This window comes from Coenobita brevimanus, chromosome 49 (assembly GCF_032717465.1).
Source record: "Coenobita brevimanus isolate Jiangsu-jjx chromosome 49, ASM3271746v2, whole genome shotgun sequence".
Taxonomy (NCBI): domain Eukaryota; kingdom Metazoa; phylum Arthropoda; class Malacostraca; order Decapoda; family Coenobitidae; genus Coenobita; species Coenobita brevimanus.
In genome coordinates, this window is record NC_137002.1 from 101,162 (window position 1) to 115,907 (window position 14,746).

Genomic DNA, 14,746 nt, shown 5'->3' on the forward strand with positions numbered 1-14,746 from the left:
AGAAGAGAGAGTGTAAAGTCACCCATAAGCAGAAGCATGAGGAAAGAATGAAGGAAAGAAAGACAGAAGAGGATGGAAGGAAAGAAGGATGAAGGAGAAGAAAAGGCAGACACCTGAGAGCAGCACTGCATCAAGTGAGTGGATGGTAAGTGCCCCTACTTCACTCGGAAAATGTGTATTATATACCACACATTTTGAAGCAGCTGCCACCAGACAATTAAATTCATCTTTAGGAGGGACTTCTGATAACAAAGTGGTCCTCACAGGTTATATCTAACCTCTCCAATGTATAGTGTCTCTCCTTAAGTTATAAACTGTCTGGGAGTAGGCAGGGGGGGGGGGAAGGTCTCTGGATGGAAAGGATTGCTGTTTTCATGGCCATTGATTCACCTGAATGTGAATCTGGCAGTCTGCAGGTTGAACTCATTATCTTGCAGTTCACCATTCTTCTTTCAGGAGACAGGGAAGGATTTGTGGGACATCTGTACAACCAGGCAGCTTTGTTGACCATTTTACTACTGCCACCACATGAAAGTAACTCTGTCCAGCACCATGGCAAGAATTAAGTGCTAAAATTTAACCAGTGTGGCAATTATAAATGCTCCTTCAAACCAACCTTTAATGAGAAGATCTATAGCATCACTTTTGGTGATGTCTGGGTGGAACCATGAAAAGACAATGTTTGGGTCGATGTCGTCGTCGAGTGTCTCCACCAGGTCAGAAAAGATGGTGCCCTGCTCCCCTGTCCTGTGTGCTGTCACCCACAGCCATCCATCACTCAGTTCATTGTGCACAAAGAATATGTCACCCTTCTGGAACCTGTACCAAAAAAATAAATAAAATAAATAAAAAATGGCATAGTCAATTTTTTACCTATTTTATGCTCACAGAACCAGTACTAATCATAAAAATGGTACAGTTACCTCACTATCACCTACATTATCCTTCTAGAACCTCTACAGTTATTGGGAGCTCTCTGGAGTAAGTTAGTGCACCAAAATTAAACTCGAGAAAACTGAGGGCAGAATGTGGAACTCTGAAAACATGGTGCCTTTGGAGTTGCTCCATGATGGGTCTCATTATTTTCATGATACTACTCTGTGGAGGAAGTCTGAAGGCACAACAGGATAAAAAAAAATCATTGTCCAACCTCTATTTTCTTGGTTTATTTAGTTTGACACATTCAGAGTTACTCCACAGAGCTCAATGCCAAGATCAGTGTACTAAAAACATTAAATGCCAATCCCATACCAACCCTAAAACAACCCATCACTCAGCTAGTTGTGCATGAAGAATACATCATCCTTCTGGAACCCATAACATGAGAAAAAATGTAACAACCTATTCCATATTTGTTTTACTTTAACAGCTTAAAACTGCCTCCTCTCAATCTTGAATGCCAAACTGTAAAAACGGATTACCACAAGAATCTGACGTATGTCGCAAAGAAGCACAATAGAGAGGATGTGGGTCAATGTACTGTCTCTTTCTGCAACTGAGCTATGTGAAATAAACTGCAAAATCATGAAAACCTGGGCCCAAAACTGCAGGTGTTCTTGCTATTGTGACTCAAAGCTCATTTGAATGTGAAACCATGGACTGTGAGCTGAGGTTGCCTTTTTTTGGCATTACATCATCCTTCTTTTGAGGGGAAAAAGAGGGAGCTGAGGGATGCCTGTACAGCTAGACAGTGGAAGTAGTATGTTACACTGGTAACAACGAGCATCACTCTCTGGCACCATCATGACTGTATGAAGAATACATTTGTGTCCGTTCAGAAACTGACCTTAAACTATAACGTACTGTTCTAATTAATCTTACATTTTTGTAACCACTGGTCCTCATCGAATAGTGACTCATAAGTGCACAACTCTGTTTTAACACCAGAAAACAGGTGTCCAGGAGGGAAATGGGACAGAATGAGATACACACTATCTTTTTCTAACTTTAAAGTTACAGATTCTCTCTCGACTAGTCTTACACTTGCCGCTGATATTGTTTTCACGCTACCAAACACTAGTTAACGGCAGTCAGTTATCGTATGCAGCGAGACTGGGTGCGAAGTATGCAAATGAGTGTAGGGCACAACATAGTCTCACTGCCACTTATAAAGATGATATGGTTGTTTCACAAACAACCAGTACCTGATTATTGGCAAAAGCTGTAATACAATAAGGACTGACAATGCTGTAAGTACATGCAGGGTATTATGAAACTGAAGTAGACATGTGATACAACAAAGCAATCCCAAATCAAAGCAAATGTTCCAACAAAAGTTGGTATGACAACTCTCATGGGACTTGTAAAGATTCAAGTCCCCAATATGAAATAAAATTAGAGACATTGAACACTGCATGGTTATGACATTTATTACTACTAGAGACTTTCCTGAATAAATTTGTAATCCTGACTCACAGGAAGAATAAGAAGGGGAAAAACACAGGTAACTAGGTAATGTCTTCTGCATTTACATGTGATCAATTCATCACTCAAGGACAGAAAGAAAGAATCAATTCTGTGTGCACTTACGAGAGTTCATCAGTGTCTGCCATCTTGGTGTATGGTAGTATGGCCACCACCTTCCTGAGGTCGTTGACAGGCTCTGGGGGCGGCACCGGGTGCACCAGACGCTCCCGCTTGAGCAGGTCAGACACACTGGTGTAATAACCCACCAGGTCACTCAGAGCATTGAACTGACGACCACCGATGTAGAAGTCACCACACACAGCCGTGATCCTGCAAGTACATGAGTTTACTGTAAATCCTTGTTTTATATACATTAAGAATGCTTTCCAAAATATCATAAATTTTTCAATACAAGCTCTGCAAGTTGAGAGAAATTGACAAACACATTTGACAGGCAGCAATTAAACTTTGTTTGGCAACTTTATGTAATCTAGTGTGATCTTTATAGCAAAAGGATCTATTGTATTCGATCAAGCAACACTACCAATACTAAATATGCAGAACAGTGCATAAGCCATTGCCTAGGCTGCACCATCACAAAAAACTTCATGACCCTCAGGACAGGGACTTGTGCACCACCTCATATATTACAGAAAGGGAAAACATGCTGAAAAGAAATGTTCTCTAACTATGCACACAAACCACACATCACAGCAAAAAACTTAGTTTCTTGGAACTTGCATTCCTTTTCATCAAGTTTATATCATAAGTACTGTGTGAATTCCAATTAAAATTATTAATCCAAAGAACTACTAAGAATGATAAACCCATTAAAAGTACATTACAGTACTATATGCTTGACCTGCCACGTGCCAGCTATTTTTAGCCCTATGGGTCGCCTCAGTGCCAGCCATTTTCAACCTTTTTTTAATTGGCTAAAATTATAGATTTTGATGTGAAAACAACGAATTTCACCATTAAAATGCTAACCGAAGCTCAGAAATGGGTTTTATTGAGTCTTGCATACTCGTATACAGGTATACCCGCTCTCTCACGCTCACCACGTAGGTGAGAGAAAGCCGTTTTCTATGTAAGGTATACTCAGGTATTTATACTGGGAAGGTATAGCAATGTTCAGTACACTTTTCTGATTACTTATTACTTCAACATCTATCACAATTTGCACGTCTTTCTCACTGTGAATGCATTATCTTACACTTACTTGAAGACAGGTACAACCTGACTTCATTATGTACAGTTCTGGCACTTACAAGAAGGTATTTACAACTTGACTTACTATATAGTCCTTACACTTACAAGAAAGTATTTACAACTTACATTTACGTGAAAATATTTACAAAATGCCTTCACTATGTACAGCACTGGGTGAGGCACACAGGTAGAGTGAGGCAGAGCGAGTGAGTGTATGGCCAAGCCTGAGGGATGGTAGAGGAACAGTTACCAAACATGCCTGTCAATTTTTACCCGTGAATCTTGAAAAATGCGGTCACGGTGAATTTTTTAATTTCAAACCGTTTTAAAACAGCACTGGCACTGGCCACAGAAGTATGTAAGACCGTTTTAAAATGGCACTGGCACGCAACGGGTTAAATAAAAAAGTCACTTCAGAAAGATGAAATTTTAAATTTATTCTTGCCACCTTCAGATTTTTTCCATCTTATGGGGGGCTTATTGTACTGAAGGGATTAATTAAGGTTTTACCTCACCCTTTCAGTTTGAAAAATATCACTAACACTAAATAAAGCTGTCAAGAGATTGAAGAATAACATAAAAAAGACATCTCCAGGTTTAATAATATATTTTTATATTGTTTCTTAACACCACAAGATGATCTTCAGTTTAGGGAAGACTTCAAACTAGAGAGGTTAAAGACATCCTTAATGCACCCATTCTGTACTGTACTGCATTAGAGTTCCCTCCTAAGATGGACAGTAATAGTCTGGAGGAAATTAAAATGGAAAGACATCCCTCAGATCAATTAATAAAATCTGTTGTTACTTACTTGAAGTGTGAGACTCCCGAGCGTCCAAGGTATGAGAGTACATAGGAGCCGGGTCGCCTGTCTGACTCCCGCACCAGGTAGCTGCCCAATTTGCCAAACAGCCGCAGTCGCTCCTCACTCTGGGCACGGTCCAGCCGCCCATGGTACCAGCTGCATTGGGGGAACGAGCATTAAGTACTGTATACAAATCAATTAAGAAAGCACTCAGAGAGCACATACTTCCACCAATGCCCCCAAAAGCTATTATTTACTGCTATAATTCCTCTTACCTGCCAAACAAATATTTTTATGGTTTCATTGTCAATCACTTCCATTTTCCCTGTCTGCCCTGTTACACAATTTCAGAGCACATACAGAGAAATTTCTAAATCGTGGTCTTATGAGACTGGGCACAAGCCGCTCTTTGTGAATTCCGCAAGTTAAAGGTAACTAATCATATGGGGAAAATTACTTATGGGTATGTCATCTCAGAAAAGTTGCCCCCCCTTATCCCCAAACCTACATCAAACTAGACCCCAGAGAACGCTAACAACCTTCATGCTTGGCCTGGGAAGGAAGTGCTGTGATTGGCTTACAGAAAGTGCTATGACTGAATATGATTTGTTTGGTAATTGTCATGCTTGACTAAGACTGGTTTATGTCCAGCTAGATTCACAGACTTGAAGTAACGGTGGCGCATCTTACACAAGGCACTGGAAAACTGTCACCTTTGACGGCTGCCTCCGTAAATATCGTGTCATTTCTGTGATTTACTGATGTCACAAACTTGCATGAAGTTGCGTCATATTATGAATCCGCTATTTAGAATCATGCAATGTAGGAGATTCCACAGTACTTCCACCACTAACAACAACACTTAGGATTTCCAGCATCTGGACCTAGTCCCACCTAAAAATCTAATCTTCTCTTTCTTAGCTTACTGCCTACCAATCAGCCAAATTTCACTGAAATCTAACTTTTTTTAGCTATCCTGTACACAAATAAACATATATGAATCCATCTAATTCACTCGCGGAGGTACAGCAACTAAACCAGTAAAGTGCACTTTGTGAGCGCGTGATGAGCAAGACAGCCTTTGTACATTGGCTATCAACACATTTCTGGTGAGATAGTTGAACAATATCAGAAGAATAATTGAGCTAAAATATTTACTTTCTCACATTTTCTCTCTCTCACACACACCCTTGCTGATTTCACCCCCTAAACATAGAAAAAAACTTTCATGTAAAATTATGAGTGCAATATCTATCTATCTATTGCCAAACGACTTAATCTCGTACGGGGTGGCCACAAACAAATTGCCTCCACATTCCCCTCTCCCCCGCCACTTCACTGCCCTGCTCCCAGCTCACACCCCCCTCCCTCATATACCTCTCCATCCCTCCATCTCATCCTTGGCCTCCCCCGCCCTCTCTCCCCCTCCACCTCACTCACATACACTCTCCTCGTCAGACTCTCACTCTTCATGCTCTCCACATGGCCAAATCACCTCAACGTGTTCCTCCTAACGCTTTCTATCACATCCACATCCAAACCACAATGTTCCTCCACATCCTCATTTGTCAGTCTGTCTCTCCATGTGACTCCACATGCAATATCTGATATTTAATTGTTAGAATTCAAGCAGGAAAACATAGTGCTACAACATGTCAACTGAATCCCTCAGTGCATTCCCTTGGAAAGCTGGGATTCCAAGGGTTTTCTTTGATCTCATGAGTAAATATATAGCTAAAAACAAAATTTTTAAAAATGTATCTACTACCTGCTGAAAGAATCTCTTCTCTATCTCACATAGTAGAAAAGTTTTTAGCCTCTGAAAACCATCGCGGCCGGGCCGTGTCATGTCGGGCTGCTCATTTCTCAGCTCACTGAAGAGTAAACATCGCTTCACTACACTTGCTCACTCACTCATAGTAAAATCAAGCAATACCATTTCTCCTTTTACGGAATCCCTACCGGGTATACTGTACTGAGGCTGGCTATGATACTGACTTAACTGTAAACCATGTGACAAAAACAACAACAGTAACTATTTCCCAACAGTGACTGAAAACTGCAAAGGAAAAACTGGAAGTTAAATCAAGTGCAAACACCAGTTCTTTACTACCAAATGGTTAAAGGAAACTATCTATCTATCTATCTATCTATAGCCCGACGCCCTAATCCTGCAAAGGGTGGCCGCAGACAAAACGCCTCCAAGTCACTCTGTCACCCACCATTTGACTCCCCTCCCCCCAACTCACCCCCCCCCTCCCTCATATACCTCTCAACTCCATCCCTCCACCTGAGGGGAAAAAAAAATAATAATTTGTAATAAGATCTGTAAAAGTCTTGGTTTGAAGTTGGCTCTACTGTACTTGTGGCTGTGTTAGCATTCTATAATTATCCAAGAGAAATTCCAGTTACAGTTTAAATTTTGTCTGCATTCTTACAAAGCTGTACATCCATCCATTATCCAATTCCTTATTGCTTCATCAGGAGCCCAGGGTCCCCTGGGGCTAGTCAATTCAGTCAAAATATTCGAGGCAAAGCTGTTACACAACTTAGGCTTCAGTATAAGAAAGCAAAGACAAAGGAAATCCAATTAAGTTAATACTGTATAAAGAACACAGGTTCATTATACAGACAGGACTGTGTGTCTTCACCATATTTTCCATCATTATACTATAAATGGGCTTGGCAGAATCCAGAAAAAAAGACTGTCCTTTGACTCCACCCTATTGAGAAGAGCTGTAAGTGGGGAGCCTCCCCACATGAGAGTTGTACTGCACATAGGGGTGGATAAAACCCCTGTATAGAGTCAACAATTGTGCAGGGGTAAAGAAGGAACGAAGTCAGCTTAGCACACCTAATTTCTTGGACGCAGATTTTACAAGAGATGTAATATGATCTTTCCAAGATAAGTCCCGAGTAAATGAAACCCCAAGCATGTTCAAGGATGATGCAGGATTAAGCTGAATATTATTAAACATTAGTGGGTATACCTGTGGAAGATTTTGTTGGGTTGATAGGTGTAAGAACTGAGTCTTAGATGCATTAAATTCATCCAGATTATTTTTACCCATCAGAGATACGAGCCAAGTCAGACATTAGGTGTGCCATAGCCTTATCCCTCGTTTGTTAAAGTAAATGCTGAGATGGGTGTTGCGGGAACTGAATGGAAAGATGAAGGATGCAGTCATCAGTGTAGGTGTGGATAAGGTTAGATGTACAGCTCAGAAGGTCATTGATGAATAAAAGGAAGAGAGTTGGTGATAGGACAGAGCCCTGAGGAACACCACTGTTGACAGATCGAGGAGAAGAACGATGGCTGTCTACAACAGCGGCTACAGAATGACCAGAAAGGAAGCTAGCGATGAAGGCACAGATAGAAGGATAGAAACCGTAAGAGGGCAGTTTGGAAATTAAAGATTTATGCCAGACTCGATCGAAAGCTTTTGAGATGTCAAGTGCAATGGCAAAGCTTTCGCCAAAGTCCCAAAAACAGGATGACCAGGAGTCTGAAAGGTAGGCAAGAAGATCACCAGTTGAGCGTCCCTGACGGAACACGTACTGATGATCAGAAAGAAGGTTGTGATAGGAAAGATGCCTTAAAATTTTTCTATTGAGAACTGACTCGAAAACTTTTGAAATACAGGATGTTAAAGCAACTGAACGATAGTTAGAGGGTTGGGAATGGTCACCCTTCTTTGGGACTGGCTGAATGAGAGCAAACATCTAGCAAGAAGGAAAGGTACAAGTTGACACACAAAGGCGAAAGAGTTTACCTAGGCAGGGTGTAAGCACAGAAGCACAGTTCTTGAGAACAACAGGAGGGACTCCATCAGGCCCATATGCCTTGTTAGTACTGAGGCCAGTGATGGCAGAAAATACATCAGCTGAAGAAATTTTAATGTTAGCCATGAGGAAGTCAGAGGGGGGAAGTGATGGAGGAACAGCACCAGAATCATCTAAGGTGGAATTGGAGGAGAAAGTCTGAGCGAAGAGATCTGCTTTATCAGTAGAAGTAATAGCTACAGAACCATCAGAGTAGAAAAGAGGAGGGAAGGATGATGAGGTAAAGTTGTCAGAAAGGTTTTTGGAATGGTGCCAGAAGGAGCGGGAAGAATTCGAGTTGGACAGCTGACAGCATTTAGTGGGGATGAAATTATTTTTAGCATAGCGAAGAACAAACTTAGCACGATTCCGGCCAGAAACGTAAAGATGATGTGATTGAGGGGTGGGTTGGGTCTGGTACCTTTTGTAGGCCCCCTCCTTGTTGCAGACAGCATTAGAACAAGCGTGATTAAACCAAGGCTTTCTTGCGTTAGACAAAGAATACGAGAAAGGAATGTATGCTTCCATGCCCGAAAGAATAACCTCCATAACGCATAAGGCACACTCAGATGGCTCCCGGCCATGGAAGCAATAATCATTCCAGGGAAAATCAAAGAAGTACTGCCTGAGGGCCTCCCAATCCGCAGCTCCAAAGTGCCACAGACGACGTTTCTTTGGAGGGTCCACAGGCTGTACTGGAGTGATAGGACAGGTTAAGATGATGAGGTTGTGATCGGAGGAGCCCAACAGAGAGAAAAGATTAACAGTGTAAGCAGAAGGATTAGTTGTAAGGAAGAGGTCAAGTATGTTGGAGCTCTCTCCATGGCAGTCTGGGATACGGGTAGGATGCTGTACAAGTTGCTCTAGGTCATTAAGGATAGAAAAGATGTAAGCTAGTTCACCAGGTGGATCAGTGAAAGGAGAGGAGAGCTAAAGGTGGTGGTGAACACTGAAACCTCCTAAAATGGGGATTTCAGAGAAAGAAGAAATGGATAGAATGTGTTCCATCGTAGAAGTAAAAGAGTCAAAGAATTTTTGATAGTAGAATTAGGGGATAAGTAAACGGCACAGATATATTTAGTCAGAGAATGACAGGAAGGCCGAAGCCAGAGTGTAGAGAATTCAGAAGAATCGAGTTCTGGAACACGAGAGCAAGATAAGTCGTTGCGTGTATATACACAACATCCACCTTTGGCTTTGAAATGAGTATAGAGAAAGTAGGAGGATACAGAAAAGGGTTTGCTGTCAGTTGCTTCAGACAGATGAGTCTCAGTTAGAAAGAGAAGGTGAGGTTTAGAGGAGGAGAGGTGGTGCTCAACAGAGCGAAAGTTATAGGAAAGGCCACGAATGTTGCAGAAATGAAGAAGTGACTCAGACGGTGGTTCCAGGCAGCTCAAGTCGTCACCGGGAGAGGGGTGGAAGGTTGGGGCATTTATGGTCCCCCCCCCTGGACTCCGAGGCTGAGTGTTGAGTAGCCGTGATTTTTTTTTTTTTTTTTTGGAAAATGAAGTGTAGTGTGTACTGGGCATGTAGTTTGGTGTAGATAGTTAGAGAAATTTGTATTGGAGAGCATGCTGGTGTACTCTCTGTGTTACTGAGACACTGAAAAAGTTCAGCAAAGGGGGATGATCAGGAACTAGTCCTGAGAGCTGATGAAACGGGAGCTCCAGCTCTCCCTGTCATCAGCTTTCCATACACCTCAGGAGTAATGCCCTGCTCGACTGGTGCTACAGTCTACTCCTCATAAACATATCTGCACTGTATTAACTGCACTGGTCTGTATGAGTTCCTCATCAGGACCTGAACTTCTCCTTGGAGTAAGAGTTAATGTCAGAATAAACCCTTCCCCATGCTGGATGTGTTTGAATCAGGAACAGACATTTGTAATGAGAACATATGAATGTCAAAGTATTGAGGCTATTATCTATGTTTGTGTGTACCAGAGTGTGCAGGTGCATGTAAACAGTATGAACCAAGTGGACTGCACACTGCAGCTGCTTTTCCCCAGCAGTACACCACCCTTCACTCAGAGGTACAAAATGAGCTGATGAAAGTTTGAAAACCAGTCAGAGGAGCCACTCGATTATATTGATGGCAGCATAAGATGGCATCCCTCTCCAGCATCCTAACACAAAGCGAATACAGGCTAGCATTTCAAGGAAATACTATAATGCAAGAACCCACTTTAATTGTATGCAGATACTTGTACTTGGTTTTTGAAACTCTTGGCTCTGCTCAAACACACACACACACACACACACACACACACACACACACACACACACACACACACACACACACACACAAAATTTAGATATCATGGTTTCATCCACAATCATACAGTACTGGCTACAGACTGCAACAGATGCATAACACATCTTCATTATACATCAACTTGGAGGAGCCTGAGTTTTTATCAAAAATGATGTTTTAAAATGGAGTTGTAAATCTCATTTTTCCTCTATATCAAAAGAAGATCATGTGTTGTAGGAGGGGGCAACTTCAGCCTGCAGTCCACTGGATTCATGTTTCAGATGAACCTGTGGCTACAATTACTACTACTACTACTAGATCCACTTTTTTTTTTCCTAAACTGCACTTGGTAACTAAATGTGTTAAACCATTCATTCAGTTCGTTTAAAAAGACTCAAACAAGCTAGCATGCATCAGCCTTGGTCACCTAATGGCAGCTCTCCATGCTGCTCAATCTCTGGCAACCTCCCTATTCAGTCCCTTATTCCTGAGGTCACACCTTGTCCTAGGTCTATTTCGGTCTACCTCTCACAAACCTACCCCCTACATTCACACTTCTCATTTTCTGCACCCAACAGTCATCCCCCATCCTCTCCTTATGCCCAAACTATCTCAATCTACTTCTCATCACAACCCCAAACTCCAGTCCCACCCTTCCTCTTAACTCTTTCATTGTAAACCTAGCCCCACCCTGACCTCACATCTGATGCACTGCACATCCACCTATTCATTGTCATTTCTGTATTTCTGAGCCTGTGAATATCCCCTTCCTTTACTGCCCAGGTTTCAATACCATACAGCATTACACTCCAAACACACGCTGCATACAAAGATCCTTTAGCACAGAGGGAGAGCCCTCTAAGTCTCAAGAAAGGCAACAGCTCCTTGAACTTCTTTCTATCACTTCTCACTCTAATGACAGAGCTAGCTCCAGCCACACCTCCAGCACATACCACATTCCTCAAGTAACAAAACTCTTCCTCACACTTGAGACTCACCAGTAAGATAAATCCTATCACACCTGATAATCTCCACAGGCTCTCCCCGACGCACCACACACATGAAATCAGCATTGCCTTGCAGTCCACCTCTATTACCACTACATCTCTTGTGCACCCACTTATCACAAACACTGCGCGAAATGGAATTACTTCTCACATCCTTGTGACAAACCGCACATGGCCATTCTCCCTCTTCTTTGACAGAACTGCCACCAACCCTAGTTACCATCACCTTTGTTTTATTTGCATTTACTCTCAAGCCCTTCAGTCCCATACCATCTCTCCATTTCCTAACTCTTTCTGCCACCTCCCTTTCATATTCCGCCATCAACATCATCAGTATACATTCTGGTAACTTATAACACTAGTCTAAGTAATGTTTGATAATTTATATATATCACACACTTATGTAAAAGGGATTTTCACTCTAAAATGTATATATAACCATTAAAAATTATGCGTGTTGTACTTTAATTACCAAGTGGTACTTTCTTCAGATTAAAGGAATTCCTACTATTAAAACAATTTTTTATGAAGTAAAAAAAAAAAAAATCTATATTTACTTCAAGTAACGCAATAACTGATTAAGTATTATAATCTAGTTAAAGTCTTGATCACAACCAAACACATATTTCATGGTTGAGACAGGTCTTATCTTCCTTTGGGTATACAGTACCTGATAGGCCTAACTTCAATGGGTAAGATGCTTGCAAAACAGGAAGAATTTTTAACACTATCATTTTAAATCATTTTATCCATCTATGAAGCAGTCACACAGGGAACAATACTTTCTAACAATGCTGACAAATGACTCAGTCACCAAGAAGACATATCCCAGCTGATCCACAAAAGATGATGAGTCAGCCAGAGTCCTTCTGACTCACTGACTTATCAGATCAATATTAGATGGAATATAGTCCATATGATGTATATGCATAATGATGAGTAACTGAAAGAGAGTGGTTGAGTAGTTGTGAGTATATGACTGTGGCCTGTGACCATCCGAACAAGTATAAACAAACATGGTTTGACAGGTGAGGGCCCAGGGCGGGGTGGTGGCCAGGCCTAGCTCTTGGCCAGGTCTGGGATGACACCCTGGCCTGTGTCAATGCAGTGGGGTGGGGCAGGTTTGAGCTGGGTTGGCCTGCCCCGCCCCGGGCCCCGCGGGGACTCACTTCTCCTCGGGGGGCGCCGACAGCGAGCTGTCCACCTCGTCGGGTTCGTCAGGGTCGTCATGAAAGGGGTCGAAGTCGTCGGCGAATCCAACATCGTGGCCCTCGTCGCTGCCGGTGCTAGGGGACCCATGCAGCTTGTCCTTGGGCCTGACGGAGACATTCCTGGACACTGTGGACACACTAGCCCCGACCACCACCTCCGCCATGCCCGCCAACACTCAACACTGTACCGGCCCCGGGGGAGTTATGGCCACCACCACCCTCGGTTTACACTCACTACTACTCCTCTCCGCACACAAAAAATAATCATATAAGATATATAAAAAAATAGAGATTAGTAAGTAATTGTTCATAATATTAAACTATCGGAAAGGGCAAGAAAAACTGCAATTAAAATGTGTGTAATGTTGGAACTTGAATGTTGTGAATGGAGGAGTGTGTGGGCGCAGGCGTGGGGGTGGGAGGGAGGGGGAGGCTGTGTACTACAACTCAATAGCAGCCACAACCTAGTTACTACTGCCACCACACAGTCACTCACAACTCTCACACAACACACATGGCCATATGCATATAATAATTGCAGCTCTATAGTATTTTCATCTCTGTATGCATGCATTTTATCGTGCATGCATCTTACAGAATACATGACAAAAGTTGTAAGAATGTTTATGAACGCTTTACGTTTTTTTTTTTTTTTTAAACAAAACCCATGGTCCACTCTCTTATAGCACAGAAGTAATTTAGGCCTTCACAGATTTGCTACAAGCGCTCTAGCGAAGTACAAAGGAGATGTGAAACAGCAAAATATAGCATTTAGACTTACGGGAGTATGAAATTAGTGAGCAACTTTGTTAACTGTTCAGTTTTTAGTATTATTTTACATTTTAATGTAATCACAGCCCTTAATTCAGAATATTAAAGAAACAATGGGGTGTGTTTGGATCTATCTCCTTTAAAACTACGGTCTTTTATAGTATTTTACAACATTGGCGTCATTTACTTTGTAAAAATAGTAAGGGCAGTATGTATGTATAGTCTCATTTTGTGCATTTTTATATAACCATATGTTTTTTTATATATGCAGGCGGAGCGATGCTATTATGCTGGATACTGGGTTCTGAATGAAAAGCGACGTAAACAAACAACATGGCTTCTACCCGCAATATTCAAATTCCTCTTCCCGGCTACGTTTGCCTAGCAACAATTTACATCTTAAAAATAAAACAATTAGCTTGCAATAGTACATCTTTCTCTTACTGAGAACGTGGACACTCAAAGAAAACCCAGAGCTCCATGAATTGCATTAACTTTAAGCTGACATTCGTAACTTTCTTTTCAAACAGCAGAAATTCTCACATTAAATCTTCTCATCGCGTTTTATGAAAAATAAAGACAAACACAAAACAAGGCCTATTGTAGAAATGAGAGTATTATTAAGTTTCGGACAGTCACACTCTTCACTTAGGAGTAAGGTTAGGTTAGGTTTTCTGTTACGGTAGTTAGGTTTGGTAAGTCAGGCCTCCATCACCTGATGAGATGGAGACAGATCATCCCGTGTCTCCACCGCCTGCCTCCTCCACCCCCGCCGATCGCCGTCAGGACGTCTTGGCCCGCCTCCCTTCACTGTCAGAGAAGACTCGCCCCCATCTCGAGTCTCTCTCAGTGGATCAAGCTATACAGTGCAAGAGGCCTTCCATACTTGTAGGCTATTCATTCGAGAAGCATTGAGTGGGGCCGAGTTACTTCTCCAGTGACAGCTGATGTTCCTCGACCCTAAAGACCCTATAAGGTCTCTACTCGCTCTGTGAGAACCCGTAATACACGGCTTGAAGTTGTAACGTTAGACTGATCGCCCATATCAGATGTGTGCAAGCCCCGGTCGTTACAATACACTACTTCGGTTAACTCACGGAAACGCACTTAAATGATACTGTTATTAATATAATAACGATGTATAAGTACTTCTTATTTGTAGATCTTTGTACTTATAAACTGAGTAAAATTCATGGAGAATTCATTTGTGAACCTATCGAACAATCGAGCCGCAGAGACTTCGGTATTGTAAGCGACGT

General features: G+C 41.9%; 1 protein-coding gene across 1 annotated transcript in view; it reads right to left on the reverse strand.

Moving 5' to 3' along the window:
* The window catches only part of vap (RAS p21 protein activator vap), a 46,982-nt gene extending 32,699 nt beyond the window's left edge, over nucleotides 1-14,283 (reverse strand). The window contains exons 1-5 of the mRNA XM_080272017.1: nucleotides 14,203-14,283; nucleotides 12,675-12,821; nucleotides 4,430-4,579; nucleotides 2,530-2,736; nucleotides 617-819 (exon numbers count right to left, since the gene is read on the reverse strand). Of these exons, the coding sequence (XP_080128143.1) occupies nucleotides 617-819; nucleotides 2,530-2,736; nucleotides 4,430-4,579; nucleotides 12,675-12,821; nucleotides 14,203-14,225 (730 nt within the window). The 5' untranslated portion in view covers nucleotides 14,226-14,283. The remainder of the gene's footprint in view (nucleotides 1-616; nucleotides 820-2,529; nucleotides 2,737-4,429; nucleotides 4,580-12,674; nucleotides 12,822-14,202) is intronic.
* Between the last annotated feature and the right edge of the window lie 463 nt (nucleotides 14,284-14,746).